This window comes from Dermacentor andersoni, chromosome 7 (assembly GCF_023375885.2).
Source record: "Dermacentor andersoni chromosome 7, qqDerAnde1_hic_scaffold, whole genome shotgun sequence".
Taxonomy (NCBI): domain Eukaryota; kingdom Metazoa; phylum Arthropoda; class Arachnida; order Ixodida; family Ixodidae; genus Dermacentor; species Dermacentor andersoni.
The window spans coordinates 93,923,697-93,945,298 of record NC_092820.1 but is presented as its reverse complement, the minus strand read 5'-3'; the positions used below and the strand labels follow the sequence as shown (position 1 = coordinate 93,945,298).

The 21,602-nt window shown below is 49.2% G+C and overlaps 1 protein-coding gene across 1 annotated transcript in view; it reads left to right on the top strand.

Moving 5' to 3' along the window:
- LOC129385825 (uncharacterized) overlaps positions 1–18,401 on the top strand; it is a 46,740-nt gene extending 28,339 nt beyond the window's left edge. The window contains exons 5-7 of the mRNA XM_055072979.1: positions 7,066–7,377; positions 16,951–17,181; positions 18,324–18,401. Of these exons, the coding sequence (XP_054928954.1) occupies positions 7,066–7,377; positions 16,951–17,181; positions 18,324–18,401 (621 nt within the window). The remainder of the gene's footprint in view (positions 1–7,065; positions 7,378–16,950; positions 17,182–18,323) is intronic.
- Positions 18,402–21,602: the final 3,201 nt, after the last annotated feature.

Sequence of the window (21,602 nt, the reverse complement as noted above, 5' to 3'; positions counted from 1 at the left end):
TCGAGCATTTCCTTCTTGCACGATTAGTGGACAGTGCACATTCGCTCTGTCCGAAATGCCTATCAGGCCTTTCGTAGACAGCTTATCGGCGCGCGCATTCTGCGTGAATAGCGACGTGGTACGATCGCAATATCCTCACATTCGTGCAGGGAATTCCGCTTCGCAGGTAATGACCTGGCTTAATTACAGCCGCCAAGTGGAACGAAGAGCAAGAGCGTGACGTAAACTGCGGTTTTCGAACACGCTTTATGCGCTAAGGCTGCGATTGCACTGTACAAGCGTTATGGTTGTGTCTGCGACATGGCCTCCGAAGCTGTACCATCTCGGAATCCACTCTATGAATTCGCTGTGTAGAGGGATAGGAGCAGCAACAAGCAGACGACGGTGCAAACGACGGCAGCCAGGAGAGTGACTTCCGGTTTGGTGCTTTTGAGTGAAACCTTGGACAGTCACCGACAGCTGGATCAAGTGACGGTGGCGTGTCCCACAGTCAGGGCTAGTCAGACTGGAAGCCACGGATGTTTTGCGGACCGTTCGGGACTGCGTAATGGAGGAAGCCTAGTGCAGTAGTAAACTGGGCCGATCCTGGAGGCAGTGTAATAATAAATTGGGCCGATCCCGGAGACCTTGTCGTAGTAAACTGAACCTGTCCTTGTGTGCTCTCCCTGTGATACCTCATCGCAGTATACCTTATCGCGGGATTGAATACCGGCCACAGAGGACTCATTTCGATGGGGAGCGAAATGTGAAAACCCCGTACTTATATTTAAGTGCGCGTTAAAAAACAACACCAGGTGGTCCAAATTTCCACGGTCCCGCCTACGGCGTGCCTCATAATCATACCGTCATTTTGGCAAGTAAGACCCCATAATTCTTTTAGTTCCCGACAACTGGATCACGTAACTGTGACGTGCCCTTCTGCCAGGGATAGTCAGACCGGTAGCCCTCGACGGTTTGCAACCAGTTCACTAGTAGCTGCACCTTGCCATTCGTTTCAGTGATGCAGCAATGACTCTCTCTGAACCACGCCATTCGTTTCAAAAGGTGAAAAAAGGCGCAGGGCTGGTTTAAGATTTTTCTGCACCTCCCGTGTTGATGGTGCCGAATTGTTGCAGACAGGCAAGAAACAGGAGCGCTGCAGACGATGCTGCGCAGGGAAGCACTGCTAAAACCGTCCGCGTTGTCGACGCAACCTAAGGGTGGGTTCGCACTTCGCACTTCGCATTCGGGGATTCCACAACCTACGTGGACGAGCGCGCATTAGGCGGATAATGCATAATCCCTGTACCATCTCTGCATCACGGCATTCGTTCGGAGTGTCGCGTTGTGCCGGCAGCAATGAGGTAAAGCTGCACAATTTCTGAACTCATGCCCCACTGCGAATTGTTGCACAGTGGTGAAAGCAGATCGAACGGACTTCATACGTTATTTCGTCGTAATGTTGTTCGTGACACGATTCGATCCTGCGGGTGCTGGAATCCTAATAATCATGATAATATATCGCATTACACTCACTCGCGTATCATGTGGACACATGTTCACTGCCTCTTGTTCTGCCTTCGGCGTCTTGTCGAGCAAGATCTCTCACACAGGTGAGGTGCAGAAGGGAGAAAAGACGTTTTGCTGAACTGACTCAGCAAGAGGTCGCCGTGATCGTGTGAGTCGCGTGGCGTCGGGGAATGATTGGCAAAATGCTCAAAAGTGTCGAAGCGTTGTGCATGCGTCGCTATTCCACACTTCGGTGCACGTAACACCTCCGTTCACAATTCCACAAGGATCGCAAGCACGTTAAAGAACCCCAGGTGTTCAAAACTATGAGTTCCCCACGACGACGTGCCGCATAATCACATCGTGCTTCTGGCACGTAAAACCATAGAATTTATTTTTTTTGAGAAATAGCAAGACGTCGCATTAGCCTGCAAGTCATCGCAACGTCCACATCGCATATCATGAGGCCTTGTGAGCTTCTATTAGCATTTAAGCAAAATGCGTAAACAAACATAAGGTAGGAGTAACATGCAAATGCATACATAATTGTGTATATTTGCATAGAATTTACTTGAAAGGATTAGAGCGCGTTATAGCAAACCGAGTAATAAACATTCTGTTAAGATTTTAGCGTCAGAATATTACGGAGAACCCGAGCGACATGGTGGTGCAATGGCGAATGTGGTGTAGCAATCCAAGCCACTTAAATATGGCGCCAAAGCCGCGCTTTCTGGTACTTTAAGAGGAAGCTTTAGCTCGGGTGCTCATACATCTAAAAGGAGAATTCGTCTTTCTCGGCAACCACTGCACCAAATTTAACGAGGTTTGTTGCATTTAAAAGACAAACATTAAATCTAGTGACTGTTGGTTTCGAATTTTTTATTTAGGTTGTCAATATTTTTATTAAAAAATTGGCAAATACCTAAAATCTTCCGAAAACGAAGCTATCAAGTTTACAACTCTCTAACTCAGCAAAGAAAAATATCACAATTCTGTGAATTGTATCTAATAGCACATCTAAAGCGGACAAAATTTATGTGTTACACATGAATCCAAAAAAAAAGAAACTATGTAAATACAGCTTTTGCAGAACCCTTGTACACAACGTAAAAAATTCACGTAAGATATAAATGGACACATCGAATTTGTCCGCTTTGAATGATCTAATGGATTCCGTTTTGACTTGTGAGAGATTTCTCTCACTTGCCTTGGTAGGAACGGTTTGGCCAAGCAGAGTTCTGCAGCTCCACAGAGAGCAATGAATCGGGAAGAAGGAAAATAATCCTCCTGATAGTCCTGCGGGACAATTCAAAGAGGGCAAACAAAATTGTGTTTATTTTATTGGAGCGTTTAAGCTCTTGTACTATATGTGGAAACATAACAGTGCGTTTTTCTCGAAATATCACTTTTTTGTATTTTTTACTGGTCTTAGTGCATTTCTCCTTGGCGCTACGTTTCTCTATTGAGGCTGACGGTAGTCTATAGTTAATAGTCGACAAACCAATCCAGGGTCCACCACTTGCGTCTCACGCCAGGGTCCATCGAACTTCGCACGATGATGTAACGCTAATTCTTGCCACCATCTGTGAGAATATTTTCAAGAACGATGCGACACTCTGTCATTGCCGGAACATGGAGAGTCCGACTGCAATCCTCTACACGCTTGTTCTTTTATGAAACGTAGTAATCGCTGCGCAAACAGAGCTGACTTACGTATCCCGTAATAGACCTTGTAATAATGTTCGCGATTGTCAAGTGGACAACTAATACGGCAACGTACATCCAAATGGCTTAGCCATTGACTTTTTTTTAATACGCAGATCCCACGCACAGCGGAAGTTGTTGAAATTGCAGCTTTTGTGAGACGGCAGGTCAAAATGGCACGTTGCGACGACAGACTCGCCACGGATTTCAGTATCGAACGCGCCCGTCAGACTTCATAGTGGACGTTGCAGCGCAAGCGCCAGTGTTTTTCCTGTTTTCTCAGCGTTAAGTCATGTCGGATCACACGACAAGACGTGCCCGAACCTGAAAAAACGTTTTAACAGCGCTGCAGTGCTTGCGGCCATCGCTGATAAATTCGGGCCATCGCCACAAAGTAAATTGTTTTTGAGGAGAATGTTAGGCAAATTTCCGTCTGGGTGGGAGTCGAACCCGGGCCCTCGGGGTGCAAGACGAGCACTCTTCCCCGACGCTATGGCGGCTCCACGCCTCCGCTTGACTAATACCCCTGTCAAGCGGGCAAGTTAAGTGCACTTACGGCGAGTGCACTCGGTTTTTAAGTGCACTTTCCCAAATCTTAACGTCGCAGCGGAGTGTACTCTCATATGAGAGCACTCAAGTCGGAGTACGTTCACGGAACGCACTTTGCTGGCCGAGTGCGTAGCCTCGCCGCCAACGGTTTGAAGGAGTGCCTAGCCTCTCCACCAACGCTTTCAACGACGCAAAATGTAATGCATAGAAAAAGGACACAAATGTTCATTTCAGTTATTGAGCAGCTTTTAACAATATAATTTGTGTTTAGCGAGAAGCGAAACAGCACAATAAAGAAACGAATTTAGCATGTACGCAACTAACGGCGCCAGAATGATGCGGCATTGCGGTACCGCCATGCTCATTCAGTTCGTGTTTATTTTGGTGTGAAAGCGTGCTGACCACGCCGGTCGTGCTTTGAACCGTGTGCGTGGCATTTTGCAGTATAGCTAAATATCGAACTTGCCGTCTTTGCTCATATATACTCGCTCATATTCTGTTCTAGCAGGATTATGAGCAGGATCAACTGCCGCACACCGCCATGTTGTTTTGGATTGGCTAGGCATTCGTCTTGGCCAGCATTGACTTGCAACACACTTATAATAAAACTTCTTCGTTTTTTGTTGAGACAAATAGATGAAGTTTGTTTTTATATATAATTCTTCTTAAAACAATCGCTTTTTAGCAGCTTTCTTTTGTTAATTTACATCTTTAAAAAACGCGCTCTTACTCTGTCACCATTTTGTTTTTACTGCGAGTGCACTCTTTTTTCCCGTTAAGAAGCGCGTTGCCTAAAGTGTGACTCAAGGTACCGAAGTGCACTCCCCGTAAGTGCACTTAACTTGCCCGCTTGACAGGGGTATAAATGTGTGCCTAGTGCGCGCGTCACTGTGCACGTGCCCGCGCAGCCAATGGGTAGGAGGTGGCATCATCTCATGAGTGTACAAAATAAAAAAAACATTAATGTCCAGTTAATGCCACTGAGCATACCTTCGAATTATGAACTCCTCGTGGGCAAGCGATCGCTTTGAGACGCTTGGCGCATTTTCGTTTGGCCTCACCGAGGCGCAGTTAAAACGCAGGCGGGAGCTTGCGTTTTGACGTCAACCGGCTGACACACGGCACTACCTCACATTCCTCCACCGACGTTAATTAGCGCACCTTTCTTTTCAATTCCGCACCCTCGCCGCTAACACACACTCGGTCGTTGCCTCGCCAACCCACCTTACCCCCTCTCCCCTTTAAAAGAACCCTACCTATTAGCCCCGAGAACGAACTACAGGGGCGCTGCGAGCGCCGCTCGCGTGACGTCAGGGCAAGGACTCGCGCCTGTCGTCTGCTACAGTTCGGGCGGTGTCTGGGCGCTTTCTGCGGTGTTTTCGTTCATTCGCCGTCGTTCTCTCTGCTTGTATAATTATGGCGGTCGTCTCAAATATATTTTTACAACGTCTTTATTCGCGATAATTTATTTAAAGAGCTCATTTCTTGGATGACAATGCAGCTCTCAAAGGCAACGCTACAGTGCCAGCCGAAGGAGCGCAGACCAGCCCATTGCGGGTTTTTCATGCGCGGATCGACAACCGCATTCGATCACTTGAGAAATTTACTAGTCCTTGTTCCTTGAGGAATATACATGACGAATCTGTTTGGCGAACTGACACAGTCTGCTCGGTCCAAATTTTTTAGTGATATATGCCTTTTGGACCGTATGGTTGCAGCCAGAAAGAAGTCGAAGCGTCAATCATGCAGAGTATGGGACATACTGAAAATATAATTCCCCGGTGGAGGGTCAAAAATCAAGTGAAATATGTAAGGCTTGTGGTGGTTTCTTTATGAAGGTTTGCGAGGTTTTCTTTTATGTACCAACGAAGTGAATAGTTATCCGTTTGTATAATTAAACAACGCTGGACCGAGACATGGTAAGGCGGAAGGTGCTTGAATTTTCATTTTCTAGGCAATCTAAGCTGCGCCGTAGTACCTCGAGAATACTTTAGGCATTCCAATTGGCGCTGTAAATGCTTTATGATTTCAATTTGAAGTTGTAGTGAACTGATGGGTTTCGCGAACAATGGGTGCCTCGCCATACCGACAGTCGGGCACTAACTACCGTTGTGTGAGGGGTGTGCCATACTGTCGAGAAAGGCTGCTGGGGGCCACCATGAAACATTTCATCGCTTGCAGTTGATTGGTTCTCGATCTTAACCTCGAAACTTTTCTCTCAAGTGATTGCTAATATGGTATTTGTGAATTAACTATGTAAATGCTCTACATTACGCGCCGTCGTGTTAGCAGCCATGAGCAATTCGTTTTTTGGAGGCCTGTCTCAGAGAGGGTTCGTGAAAGTAGCAGCAAACTTTTTCATAAGAAATAGCCAAGTATGGCCATTTATTAATGCGTAAAAAAAGGAGTTAGGCGCGCCTTAATGCGCGCCTAACTCCTCCTTTTACGCATTAATAAATGGCCATACATGACTAGAACGACTCACCAGAGTAATAAGAATCATGATGACAGCTTCGCTGGGCAGTGTCTTTCTAACACGGATAACATGTTGACGCCAATTACCTAGATTTTTCTGCCACGTAAAATGCAATGACTCACATAGCTAAATACTAAGGGAGTGTTAAGTGTTTAGCGAAGCATCATGCACAAATTCGCGTGTTGAATTTGCAGACATTCTTCTTACACAAAATTTATGGACAGACACGGCGCATATAGGCATTGTAAACCAGTAGACCCCTTCAACGCTACGAAGCTCGCGATATCCAAGCCGTAAATTTTCTCGACTCACGCGCTTTTAAAGAAGAAACTGCGGTTCAGGTATAGCAGCAGAAAGAAGCCGACATACCGCTCAAAAAGCACGGCTCGAGCCACCCATACGCCAGGCATACACGAAGGGAACGAGCGCGCGCGGCAGCCGAGCGAGCCGGAGCGAGCGGCGTCCTGGCCGTGACGTCACTCGCGAGAGGGCGCCACTCCAAATTCTCGCCGCTAATATATACTGTGCTGCGGAAAGCATATGTCGCCTTGAAAATGAGGAGTTAACTTGTCGAAACGTTGGCTCCCGCTTTTACCTGTATTGCTCACCGTTCGTTTTTTTTTTTCAATTTTCTGTTTTTTAAGAAGTTTCCTAGAACAATTGACGGCATAGCTAAAATACTGCTTCTTAGAGTTAATTGATATTGGCAGTTCATGTTAAGTGCAACAAACCTAATCAAATTCTGTGCTCTGGTTGCCAAGGAAAACAGTGCTGTCTTTTAGGTATACTTATATGTAAGCAGATACTTTCAGGCTTAAGCTTTCTCTCAAGGCGGAAACTAATTTCAGGAAGCCCAGTACCAGTTCCGAAAGGAAATAGGGATGGCGGCGCGCAACACAAGCCTGACGGCCACGGGACAGAACGAGCTGCAGAAGACGCTGCGCTTCTTAAAGTCCTGCTTAGATGTCGTCGAGAATAAAGACATCGACAACACGGACACGGTGCGGTCCGGTCTGGGCGACGCCGGTATCGGCTGGCCCTCTCTGCAAGGCGCCGACGCTGACACGCTGCTGAAAGCCACGGTGCTCTTTTCGGAGTACCTGGGCTGGCCGAGCCTCTTGGACTACGCTATCGAGCATGGTACCACGTATGCCTCGCAGGTATGCACGCCTTTGGCACTGTGAAACATGGTTAGAGCGCCGAGGAAGACGGCGACATAAACAAGAAGCGCGCAGGACAGACCCTGGTCCTGTGCAATTCTGACCAGCAGCCATCTTGCGCAGTTCCTGTTTGTTTTCCTCTTCCTTGGCGCTATAACCATGTTTCACGGTTACAGTATAGCAACCAACGAGCGACCAACTAGCACAGCCTTTAGCATTAGTAGCAGTACCAATGTACATATGTAAACTGGTAGCAAAGCTTCCATAGAAGCCCGCATGTGAAGGAAATGGCGGCTCGTTGCAAACGTTACCAACTACGTATCGGGGGGACAACTAACAGCAAACAAAAGAAATTGAGGAGCCATTCCACCCTGTGAAGATGGTTGACCAGTGAAACTGCTATGGTGGTATAGATTATGTTGGTATAGAGTTTTGTTGGTATGTAACTATACATATAATTATATATGCATACGTCATTTATGCGAAATACAAAGAAATATCAGGCGCGCACTACATCGCGCACTATGTCATACATACACAGAGCTACCACCAAAGGGTATTCACGACGTCGCTCTAAAGACGCAGCTCTTGTCGACGCAGCTGTGATGGACCACAGTTTAGACGCGGGTGGCCGTTATACCTAAAGCCCCTCCATCCACGCGCCACCGCCGCTTTCTTACGTAGCGACAACCTTTGTTGTGCGCCGCCTTTTCGCCTCACACCAAATCCGGTTCCGGCATTTCTGGTTCCGGCATTTCCGGTTTCGAAGTTTCCGGTTCCGGCGTTTCCGCTTCCTGGAGTTGCGCTGCGGGAATTTCCGCTTTGACGGCCGATGGTGAAACGCCCGCGCGTGCTTAGCAGAGCTGTGGCAGTCATGACCCATGAGAAGAATGGAAAGGGTACAAGATGTTGCATTGCGGTGAAGTAGTAGTTCGCGGTCGCTGTTTTCCAAATGCACGAAAATCGGCAGTGGTCTCCAAGCGCCCAGGCACTCCACTCCACTGTACGTTGTCTCTCGCGAACACGATCAGATCGCTGATTACAATAGGCGGTGGTTCTTGGATGGAATCGCATTCACAGTTTAAACCGCATCTGGTGCAATTAAAGCCTCTCCATCGAAGCGAAAGTAAAGAACGCTAAAAAATACATAGCGTCACTTCCACTCGGAACAGGAAGCTGCAGCTACGGAAGTTCCGCTTGACGCCGGAAGCCAAGGGGGTGAGTGGGAGAGGAGCGTGCAGGAGGAGGGTAGGTTGGCGGTACTTAACCTGGTCGGCGGAAACCTAGAGGTCTAGAGTTTTATTCTAGCCGACTAACATGGAGCTGTCCGTTTCCCTCCCGTAGAAGCCCATGTATTGACAGCAGGCGGCAATTTCACAATATTTACAACTTCACTGGGAACTAATTATGACAAGTAAATTAAACTTGGCGTAATGAAAGAGTCGTCTTAGCGGCCAATTTGAATGCGATCTTTTCCAATATACCTGCATTAGATTGAGAGCCACAGAGCATTAGCGAAGTTCGCTTTGCCGCAAGGCGTTTTCTGTTCGCCGCCACGATTTTTTCGGAGGATAGCCATAGGCAGCTTCGATGTAAAAGCCACAGTTTCGCCCGAAAGGCGAAGCATCGATTTCTATAACAAATTAGCAGACCGCCATAGTGTAGTACTTCTTATCGGCCGTATCAACTTGTAACTATTCGCTTGCTAACTAAATTAACAAGCACGGTGTCAGCGCGCACAGAAAACATGAACAAGTCACACTCGATGACAGCGCACACTCGCTGCCGAAACGCTGGCGTGAGGAAATGCGGCAGTGAGCGAAGTGACCTTGGTGATGTCTATCGCTGCAACGCAGAGTGAGCGCCGAGAACACGCACAAAGCTACGAGCTACCGACGCACCTAGACTCGGCCCTCAACGCAAATCGCTGTCGGAATACAGCCGCGCGACCGCGCGCAGCAGCCATATGCGCAGTCGCAGCCTGACCAGAACGCCGCCCCCTCCCCTCCACCCGGTGCGTCGAGACTTTAGGTACCTCGAAACATTAGGTGCCTCGCGCGCCAAAAAAAAAAACGGTACGCTTACTTCCACTTCCGCTCCTTTCACAAGGGCGAGGTTGAGACGCGATCGTCGTCTTCCCTCGCAAGTTTTCAGTGGCACAATACAGCGTAAGGCGTAAGGCGACGGTGTTATCGCGCCTGGACTTTATACGGAACCTCGCGGCGACGCCGACGCCGCCGGCAGAAATGCGTTTGGATGTCGATGTAATTTCCGTCGCAAGAAAATAAAAAAAAAAAACAAGAAGTGACGTTACAACCGGCAGTGATAGTGAGGTCATATCTGATGAAGCTTGGCGCGAGCATCTGAATTTATTTAGCGTCCGGCATTTCAACCCCTAGGCCAGCAGTTATTCTTTTGAGGCTTAGGCAAGCCGCAAGCTCGCCTCAGCCAAACAAAACATGCTTCAGTGGACGAAAAGTACTATGGCCAGCGCACAGTCATACTGTATGGCAACATATGAGAAACCTTTTCACTGAATCATCCGCAATTCCATGCGACACCATGTATCCCTGTCCAACAGTTATCAGACAACATTGCACCACATTATCATTGAGAAAACATTTGACGTACCAATTTTGCTGCCCGTCGGACGCTCAATACTTGTGTGACGGAGAAAGAACGAACACAGCGCGACGTTTCTTTGCGGAGCGTTTCGCATTTATCGTCACGGCTAGATGCAGCGTGTAGGATGACGCAGCGTGAACTTCCACGAAGACAAAAAAACCTGGGCTCGCACCTTTCGCCAATGAATGCCGTGCGTTAGGTCACGCAAATTTTGAGGTAACACTCGCGCCACCCTTTGACCAAGCACTCAAGGAAATAAAAAAGAAAACCTGAAGGAACCGCCGCGTTTAAGTGAGCCCCGTCATTCCGCAAGACATGATTTGCACCGTCTTGCCAAGTCTTCTTCCAGAATCACTGGTTGTTAGGGGTCACCAAGGACGAACTAATACATTGTGAAATAGAAAAAAAAATTTATATTTCTTCTTTTAACACACCAAAAATATTTGAAACGGAATATTTACTGGTATGACAGTATTCTTAAAATTTTTGAACATTCTTTTTTTCACGTAGGTGTTCTAGTTTGTGTTTGCCCCCCCCCCCCCCCTCACCTAGACGCGCTTCAATTGTGCTCCACCAACTTTGGTTTTGGCGTGCGTTTCGTTTCAAGCTTCGCGACCTATTTAGATGGGCTTTGTCCATGGTGGAAGGCCAAATATAGGAGGCAGCGCCACATCACGCAGCTAGCCTTGGCAAGCGAACGCTCTGTGAAGCCACAGTCGTGGCCCAACACATGACCTCTTGTGTCGGGATCACGGAGCAAGAATCGAGATTTGCTGAGGCGTTTGGTGGGTTTGGTTCCGAGTAGCTATGCAAGTAGTTTTAATTCGGAGCGCGCTTGTTAAGCCACCCTGCCGTGGCTCTGCCTGCAGAGCGAGAACACTAAAACTAACCGCACACTTTTACGCGCGATCACGTGTTGGGTCATCAGGTTTGGCTTCAAACGCATTGCGGCATGCTCTCTCCTATCTTTTTCCTTCCTCCGTGGCTTTGGCAGTACTATATTTCCAAGTTATGAATGGCCCTTGCGGGTTTTCAGCGGCACGCGACATTCTCGACAGGAAAGTTAGTGAGCGCTGAATTTTCAAGAAAGGAAACGCAAGCAAGACAGACGATGATTATCATTGTGGGACAAGATAAGTACCAAAGAGTGAAAATTTTTTATGAGTGTAATGTAAATGTAGATGATCAGTTGCTTTAAGCGAAAAGGAACAACTTAAAGCAAAAAATAAAACAGAAAACCATGAGCCATTCCACTATGAAGGTGGATGACCAGCGAAGTTGTTTAGCACACGAAACAGAGCTGACATCGAATTTTGAACAAAGGTAAGAACGTACTTATTGCCCTGATCGGTGGTCATCGTGACGATAGGTATGCACACACATTCTCGTACCTCCTGCGTGGTTAAGTGCTTCCGTCACGTAAAACAATGAATGGCTCATACCCTATTAAGCAATGGTTCATGCCACCGTAAATAAAATGAATTTACGTGATCTCCCCATTACGACGACAGAAGAGAAAAACATGAGCCATTCCACTCTGTGAAGGTGGTTGAGCAGCGAAGCTGTTTAGTACACGACACGGAGGTGACACATAATTTTGAACAAAGTACGAACTCATTGTCTTGATGGGTGGTCATCGTAACGGAAGGTACGCGCACTCGTTTATTGTTTTGATCGGTGGTCAATATTTCACTCGAAACTGCGAGTGACATTATCAACATTCTTTGATAATGTCAAATCGATGCACGTACGCCGCTCTGTGGTCGGCATTGCGACGGATATGCCTGCAACACGGAATGCGGAAACCGTTGCCTTTTCGGTACCGACAACGACAACAAGGGTAGTGTCATCGCAGCTAATTCACGCAAAGTGAGTAGCCATGAACCTTACGCGACTATGAGTCATTGCATTTTTTGCTTGCTTACGGGCTCGTGAGCCATTGCCCACAGAGGTATGAGCCTTTGATGATGACAGTTTTCGACGTGCTGTTCTGTATGTTGTATGCGTTATTAGAAAGAATTTAAGCCCTGCTCGCTTCACTTTGCTGAGTGCTTGTAGCCTCTGCCTTGCGAGGCTATGAGCTATTGCTTTTATGCTTGCCTACGCGACTACTAGTGCTTACGGGGGTATGAGCCATTGATGACGATGGTTTTTGTCACAACAAAAATGCACGGAAACTTGGCCATATAAAGCTTCGCTGTAAAACTCTACGCTGGAGTGATGAGCGGCCACGGAGCCAGCTGTGGAAAAAAACGACGGACACACGAGCATAGGGAGGCACGAGCGCATTCGAGCGGTTGCGCCGATGGGTGAAAACGAGCCAGCTGTGGAATAAGAGACGAGGCTCAAGCCACTGCTCATGATGATAGTTGGTAATGATGATGACGATAGTTTCCTCTTGCCAATGAATGGCTCATATCCCCTTAAGCATGGAGGAAAGAAACAAAATATGAGAGGCCTTAATGTCACGTTTTTGAAGCCGGAAATGCAGCCATGTTGGTGTGCCATCGCCCATTGCGCCTCCAATCAGCTCACCGGAGCAGATAGGCGGGGGCTTCGAACTTGCATTGCGACGAGCCGCCGGTAGTGTGTGCTGCCAGCGGCCGTCAGAACAAAACATACGAAACTTTTCTAACAGCTTTAGTGAAGCAGACAAGCTCTTGTGCTTTTGCATGGTACATTGAAGACGACGACGAAGACCTACGCCGTGATTACTTGAGTGTATTGCTGACTGACAACTCGCACTCACAGACCCAAAACACAACTTTCAAGTTTACGCACCACGCTCCAAAGTAAGGTTGTCTCGGGAACAGAATCTGCTGCGAGAAGGGCACGGCCTGAATAAATCTGCTTCACTTTGCAGAGGCCTAGAGCAGTAGCGAGAACTTCAGGAACGTGCTTGCTATACCAACGCTGATGTTTGGGGTACCAGTACCAGTAGTCCTTTGCGAAGAACAGTACGTGACTTCCGCCACACTTGCTCCAATACGTCCGTGCTGGCCAGGGCCTCTCCTATGCTTTGCTTCCTCCGTGTCCTTAAGCAATGAGTGGCAAGGGAGCCAGCTGTTGCAGTAGACGACTAACGAGCGTGTTCACACGATTGTGCCGAGGCGCGCCAACGACCTAGTTTGCCGGTTCTCCTCAGTGGCTATGGGGTTGGGCTGCTGAGCACGAGGGCGCGGGATCAAATCCCGGCCATGGCGGCCGCGTTTCGGTGGGGGCGAAATGCGAAAACGCCCGTGTACTTATATTTAGGTGCACAGGTGGTCGATATTTCCGGAGTCCTCTGCTACGGCGTGTGCTTCATAATCAGAAAGTGGTTTGGCACGTAAAACCCCATAATTTAATTTTTTGTTCACCGGTTCGCGGACGACGGAAATGACCTAGCCATATATAGTTGCGCTGTAAAAGTGAATACCCGAATGCCCATAGAGAGGGCTCCTTAAAAACTGCATGGGGGAGCTTATAGCAGGAGTGGGCCAATTGAAATCTGGGTGTGGGCCAACTTGAAATTTGGGTGTGGGCCGACTTGAAATTTGGGGGTAGGCCAACCTTAACTGTCAGGTGGGACAGCTTAAATTTGGGGGTGGGCCGATGTGACATTTCAAGTTGGCCAACTTGAAATTTGTAGTGGACTCTACTTGAAATTTGAGGGTGGCTCAATTTGAAATTTGAGGGTGGCCCAACCTGAAATTTGAAGGTGGCCCAACTTAACGTGGGAGTTGGCCAACTTAATGTGGGAGTTGGCCAACTAAAACTTGAGGTCGGGCCAACACGAAATTCGGACGAGAGCCAACGGAAATTTGAAGGTGGGCCAACGTCAGATCTGGGGGTTGGTCAAGCTAAATTTGGGGGTGGGCCGATGTGAAATCTGAGGGTGGGCCAAATAAATTTGGCAGTGGACCAAATTGAAATTTGTGGTCGGGCCAAAATCAAATCTGAGGGTAAGCCAACTTGAAGTCTCGGTGTGGGCGGACTTGAGATTTTGGGGTGGCCCAATGTCCAATTGAACGCTGCTAAGTGTCCCTCGAGTTATGAAAACCTGGAGGGCAAGCGAGCGCGTTTTCATTGGGTCTTAGCAAGGCGCAGTCAGAATGCAGGCAAGAGCTTGTGTGGACAAGGAACGTGCGCATAATGCAGGCTTGCGTGAGCGACAGCGAGGGTGATACGGCATCGCGGCGATGCACTCTCCCTTCAGGCAACTCCTCACGCCCTGATGCGGCCACTGCTGTTCCCTTTCGACCACTCTTTTCCGTCGAGGCGCGCTGGTGCCCGGCGTTTCAGCTCAAGTAGTACGATAGCACTGAAGACGCCGGATGCTGCGAGAAAATCTTACAATTGTCTACTAAAGCCTAAGCATTCTTTGCCACCTGAAAAGCCATGGGTAGACGCGCATAAGCTAGGAAAAGCAAGTAAGCAAAACTAAGCAAAAAACGAAGTAGCAGCTGAACCAAACATTTCTTGCGCATTAGTAGACAATTCTCAAAATTTCTGTACCTTTTTATTTATTTATTGCCAATGGCTTTTGAGCACAGGTTGTCATGTTATTAGTTAACTGTTTTTTTTTCGTTGCGATGTCCCTACATTATTTATTTCAGCGTAATCACTCGTGAATGTGTCAATTGCGCTAGGTTTTTCTATGCTGCGCTCCGAACTTCAAACATCCCCATTTAGAACTTTTGTAGTAGCCTGCAGGAAAGACGCAATATCCTTCGTAACTCGTTTACGTTGTGGCTAATGACGAAATATTGAGCTTCGAACATTTTTACGCCACGTGTGCAAGCTGCTCATTCGTTGAAATACTGCTCGGTAAGCTCGCTGATTTCTCATACTTTACTGCGAGTCTCTGTGAGTTTCAGTGAATCAGGCTGGACGATATTGGCATCCAGAAAAAGTGTCTACGAAACGGTTTAGTGTCACTGAATTGCGGTTCTGACTGGGCATCGTAATCTTCAGGAAACTATGACTTTGGTGAAAAAATATTAATCGCAAAATTGTTTTGCCGCAGCAAAGTCTTGGTTTGAGTTAGACAGCGATTCGGCATTTTAGTCCGAGTTTGGGCCGCACAGAAACAACTACAAAGAAAACCTGGGAGGACAGTAATTACAGCAAAGCACAGTTAGCGGAACGCCGTTAACGAGGGTGAATCTTCTATTTTCGAGGCTTCTGCACGGTGAACACAATACACTGCGGGTTGATCAGCTTTTAGAAGTTTCGAGAGTTGAGTCAGTAGGTTCATTCTGGCAGACTAGAAACCGCGCACAAAGTATGAAGGTTGCATAAAACACTACCGCGGTGCTGCTTTGCACTAATATCAATGTTTGTGCTAAAGCATGCTTTTAGTCCAAAGATCCCTGACGGAAGCTTTCTTGTCGTTCGTATTTCTCACTAAAAGCGCGAAAAACGAACGACAAGGCGCTAGCCTTCAACTAAAGTTTATTTGATACTACACACTCCATGTATAAATCTACAAAATGGAAAGAGAATCAGCGTCAATGCAAGAGAAATGGTATCATTGCCACAGCAAGGCCACGCACGGGTACTGAATTGTCCTCGTCTTTCGCACTGTTAAAGCTTCGAAATCTACCGAGAAGCCCGCGTCGACGTCATAATTCATGTCAAAACGCCAACAGTGGCCGATCAACTAATGAGGAAGCAGCCTTCCTTAAGAGAGCATGCGCACGACATACGGATCGTATTCTTTTACTGAGCAGTGGGTTATGAGGGACGCGGTTGTGCTGTTTGTTGCTCCGGATTCATTTCGGCCATCTGGTGTTCTTGAACCTGTATCTAAAGCGAAGCACAGGATCGTCTTTTCGTTCCGCTCCTCTCGGAACGCACCCGCCGCTATCGGCAATCGAACCGCCACGAAGGAGGCGGTAATTGGGGACAGGAGTTGCTCAGCCGGTTTCCCAATGGACACTATAGGCTCGGCGCGGCGCAGCCGACACCAGCTTGCAGGAAGAGATGTAGCCGGTGAAAAGGGTATACACGTTACCGTTGCTGAATGCTGCCCACCACACTCGTCAGTGCTTCCTTGGACAAAATGCGAATGCTGAGATGGGTGGATTAATAGCTGTTATGTAAAAAAATAACATTCATTCCCTGAATGCATGGTTTGTCTCTAAGACAAATGGACGATAAGTGACTGCCCCTTCGATAGAGCAAGATGAAGAGCAGCCTTGTTCGGTTATTATGTGACAAGTCGGTGCACTACCCAGTCGGCGATCGGCCCGCCTTGCTACAGCGTTCAGAATAGACGTTCCCTTTTCGTTGTCGTATCCTTTGGTTGCACTGTCTTTCGCGTTGCATGATAAAATAAGTTAGGGTGGAGGACGATTTCCACGTCGATTTGTCTGGTCTTATAGAGAGTAATACAAAACTATTTTCTCGCTGCTTTTGCAGCTTAGAACGCATAAGGAAACATTTTGAGACGACGAGATGAAAACACTGCCATCCATAAAAGTTTATTTGCGCCTAATATGCAGGCCTATGCGGGTGTTATGAGCAAGTGCTCGTTGCCGCGCAACCACACGGAACACCTCACGCACGGAGGTACCGAAACTACTTCGCAGAGAAAAGCATAGACATATATTACTCATAGCTATTCTGAGGCCTTCCAACGTATTCATACTGTCGTCTTGAAGGATCGAAACCCGTATTTACAAAGTTTCTGGTTCGTTGCGCTCTGTGCCAATGACCGGCCGTCCTCTCTCATAACATATCCTACATCAGAATTGGCTGGAATTTTCCCTTACAAAGTGTTCAGAGTACGAATTCTTTGTGGGCCCGGCCTTTTAGTAGCTACCAGGTCAGGTCTACTTGTATGCCAGCGATCCGTGGATAGTGTTGTGCTGAGTTCAGTTCAGCTATGGTACGCTATGGAAAAGTTTAACTGACGAAAAGTAATCGATCCCTTGATTGTTAATAATTACCGCTCGCCCGCAGGTGACCATCTTACCGTCCCGACTAACGAAGGCCATTGTGTTCCGTGGATATTCGCATCGGAACAAAGAGGGGTTCCGCCACTTCTTCACTCTACTGACCCACAACTACGCGCGTGCCGCCAACGGCAGCGTCAACGTCACCAACAAGGGCAACGTCACCTTGGAGGAGGTCATCAGCGCCGAGCAGCGTTGCGTCACCTATCTAGATTACCAGCAGGGTGCCTCAGACACGGTGAGAGATCGATCCACGCGAGAGATTGAGAAACGCCTCACTTTAGCATGCACGCGCATCCAAATACGGGGTGGCGTGACGCGAGCAGCAGCATTGGTGGCGAGTTGTTGCGTAGGTGTGTTACGAAACAAAGGAGGCCTTAAAATAAATTAGTGAGTGACATATTTATCTAAAAGGCTGGCGTATTGGCCTATGTTCGGCGACTAAGTAAATTCACATTTTGGAGTGGGTGGCTAAAACGTACTTTAAAAGTAAGTACTCTAGCTCTGTGGCTCGTTTAAGTAGTCAGCGGCCCGACCTTGTCCGCTGAGGGTGCGTGCCTTCGTGCAACTTAGTCGCAACTTAGTTTTTTGAGGTGTCTAACGATTTATACGCTGCGGCACGGTCGGGCTTGGAGGCAGGAGAGATGCGGCACACTGCCTGCCCACTAACTGCACTTTCCAACGTTTCAATTGCGCCCCTTGATTCCTGCCGCTGCCGCCAGTGGAGCACAGACCCTACTTTATAGCTAAGGCCCTTGATTAACTTTAGCTAGGGAGTGCAAATGCAGGACTTGCGTGTAAGGCTCCCTAACTACCGCATGAATGCGACCCGCCGGCGCCTCAAAGGGACCCGAAACGGTTTTGGCGATATTGCACAAACGTACTGAGCCGTTAGGGTAGGTCCGTCTGATCATTAAGTGTCCCATTTAGGCGCTCCGTGTAAAGCGTGTAACTCATTGTCAGCTTTTAATTTAAAGATGTGCATTGCTACCAGCTGCAGCACCTACGAGTTGGGCGAGCTACCTCATTGGCTACCGAGGTTGCGTCATAATTTTTCCAACTTTATGGCGAAAAAGTTCGCCGACGATTACCCAACTTGGTACTCAGGCCCTATATTGACTGAGGTTAGGTCCACTACAACAATGTGTGAGTCAGCGACCGAAAGACATGTGAGCCATGCGGACCGATGGCAGGAGCCGAAGGAGCTATTTCTTTATTCTTCTGCGATTTCCTGCTAACCTCGCAGAAACGGAGGTGGAATTTGAGCAGCCCAAGGAACTCACGGAGGTTTCGCAGTGACGTTGAACTAGGGAAATCGCGCAAGCCTCCAACTTTCTTTCCCAATGGTCTGATTCCTTCCGGGGTCACGCGGTACCCCAGGAACTCAGTTTCGTGGACACGAAAGACACACTTCACGCGGTTGTTGAGAAGGCCTTGTTCATGGAGCCGAGAAAATAGCAGGCACAAATGGTTGCTATGCCGCTCACGGGAAATACTAGCCACAAGAGATCATCCAGATATGCAAAGACGGGGAGGATTCCCCGGGTTGCCTTGATCATAAAACCTCTGGAACGTCTGAGCAGCGTTTCCCAGCCCGAACGGCATGCAGACCTACTCGAAAAGCCCGAATGGTGTTGCAGTTGCATTCTTGGTGATGTTCTCTGGCTCGACAGGGATTTGATGGTAGGCCTTCACCAAATCTATCTTGCTGAATATTACAGTTACAGCTAGTTTGGCTGCGAAATCGTGAATATGAGGAAGTAGGTAGGCGATCAGGGACGGTGCGTGCGTGTAGCGCACGGAAGTCGCCGCACGGGCGCCAATTCCCTGGGTCACGCTTTGATACCACGTGGAGAGCTGGGGAGCCATTCTGTAAGAGTCCACTTAGTGGACATGTCCCTTTCGTCTACTGCTGAACTGCTGATTGGCCGTGGCGCCTGGTTGCTGCGGACGCGCAGCCCAGCCAATCAGAACTTAAATAGCAGACGAAATGGACCTGTCCAGTAGGTGGACTCTTACAGAATACCTCTCCTGACGACTAACTGCTCGACGAAGTACGGAAGTACTCAGTTGCAGCATGTGGTCGAATTCTCTCCTGGCGATGGCAAGGTGGTCACCAGAGTGGCATCCAAATCGGCAGAACTCTCGGGGGCCGGTGGTGACAACGTTACGCATGACAGTGTGACGTATTGGCAGCTTAAAATTGGAAGGTTTCGTGATGGCTGGCAAGTCTGACAAAATTGAGATGGACGCAGATGATGGTATCTGGGCTACCGTTCTAGTGGTTAATGTCATAGGCGCGAGGATGCCTTGCATAGACATCATAGTCATGTCCACGAGGAGACGACCGCGAAAGTCAACACTAAAAGCGAAGTAGGTCACAAAATCTGCACCCAGTATGACCGTACAAGTACGACTGCAACAATGAACACCCTTGAGAAGGTGCGTCAGACACCCAAGTCGATGGCAAGAGAGCGCGGGTCATATTGTGTTGATAGAAGAGCTGTTGGCTGCTTGGAGGGGCGTGCTTTGTTTGCAAGCTGCCGGTCTATTCGCGTGGCGCGAACGGCACTGACCTCTGCATCTGTGTTCACGACAAGTCGTTGTCCGACAATCCTGTCAGTGACGTAGAACCAGCAGCTTGTCGTACGGCAGGAGTCACCGGCCATCATCAGTGACTCTGCGGCATGTTTGAATGCCGGCTTCAAAGGGAACGTCACTGTCGTGCACTGGCACCGAATTATTTAAGCATCGAATTTGGCGTGCGTACACGACGTCTTGGAACTCTCGACCACCTCTGTAGATAGTGCCGAGACAGCGTGGAGGAACCTCGCGCACTACGAGGTTGCCAAATGTCCAAGACAGCCTCCACCTGAGTAAATCAGGCTGCAGAGTTTTATGGCCAAAAGGACAACAGGTGAATCTGCACATCGGCGAGACGCCCTGCGCTGGTCGTCGGTCTCTAGTTCGTGGCCTCGTACATAACGTCGTACTCTCCCTACGATCACATCCGGGTCCCACCGAGGTTAGGTCCACTACAACAATGTGTGAGTCAGCGAGTGAAAGACCTGAGATGGCAGGAGCCGAAGAAGCTTTTTCATTCTTCCTTTTCCTTCCAATCCCGCTGAGGAAGATGACGGCGGCTGCTAGATCTCGAATTGAAAATTTGAGCGCAGCTCTATACGTGTTTTCATTTCGCGATATATTGGATGGCGTGGATAATGTGTCTCATGCGGCACGTTGCAAAAAGAACGAAGTGCGGCGCGACTGCCTGGCTAATCGGGAGAACGCGAGAGCCAGTGCGTGGGTGACGCGTGGGCGCGATTCACAGTAGCCGCCGTAGACAGACCTCCGCTCATACAGCGCTTTGCTTCCATATATGGTATCGGTGGACGCGCTCGCCGCATACCTTATAGATGGCGTCATCGGTGAACAGACGACGGAGAGCTACTCTGGCGCCGCCTCGTAGCGGTGGTCGTCGCAGAGCCCGTCTTGCGTGGCACTGAGCTTTTCTTCTCATGCCTTTCGCCATGCCCTCCTCCTCCGCTTTCGTCCTCGAGCTCACTTCGCTATCGCAGTCTTTCATCCCCCGGTGTGCTCAGCCTTCCCTTTTAGAGCGCAGCTCTTTGGCGTCCGTTCCTGGGTTTCGCGTCGTCGTCGGCGTTGTCGTCGGCCTCGTAACCAGCTCCGCCCCCCTTTCATCCCCCCAGCGCTAGCAGCGACCGACTGATACCGCTGGATGCCGCTGACGCCGCTAGAGAGTCAAGATAACGTGACTGCATAGAACACCGTCGCCGCCATGCAGAAAGAGGAGGAAAGGGTCCCCCCCCCCCTGTTCTTGTGTGGCGGATAGGGTGCTCTTCAGTTGCCGACGCGCCGGTTATTTCACGTAGGCCCCGGCACGTCGACGAATACGTGACCACCTTCCCACGGCTAGACCTGCTTCTTAGCGCTGCGGAAGCGAGGGTATCATATTGTTTGTGTCGGCATCGGCGGCGTTGTCCCTGAAACCAACTCCGCAGCTGGGGTTGACTCACTATCGGCGTCAGCGGCATCAGTCAGTCGCTGCTATCTCTTCCCTCCTCCCTTTATCGTGTTGTCCGCTTGCTGCGCGCGCTTCTGCCCCCATCGTTTGCCGCTGGGTGTACACGCCGCCCCCCTCCCCCCTCTTCCTGCGAGTCTCCGGTTGTCAAAGCGCCGGCTCGAACTTAATTCCTTTCTTCGCTCCTCCTCCAATGCAACCCCTGTGCGGTGGCAATCAGAGAGCCAGATCGGTGGCGGCGGATCTGTATATGTGCACCGCCCGAGCCGAAATTGCCGCTGCCGTTCGTCCTGTGCGGTGGCAATCAGAGAGCCAGATCGGTGGCGGCGGATCTGTATATGTGCACCGCCCGAGCCGAAATTGCCGCTGCCGTTCGCCACTGCGAAATTATCTGCCAGTTCTTTCTGAGCCATGAGCGAGACGACCGATGGAAGTCCTCCGTCTGCTGCTGCTGCTGCTGCTGCTAAACGAGCTGCCAGAGCAGAGGCCCAGCGCCGTCGCCGTCAGAATCCAGAGGTGCGTGCCGCCGAAGCAGAAGCTTACCGTCGCCGCCGTCGAGATGATCCAGGAGTACGCGTCGCCGAAGCAGAGGCTAAGCGCCGCCGCCGAGAAGACCC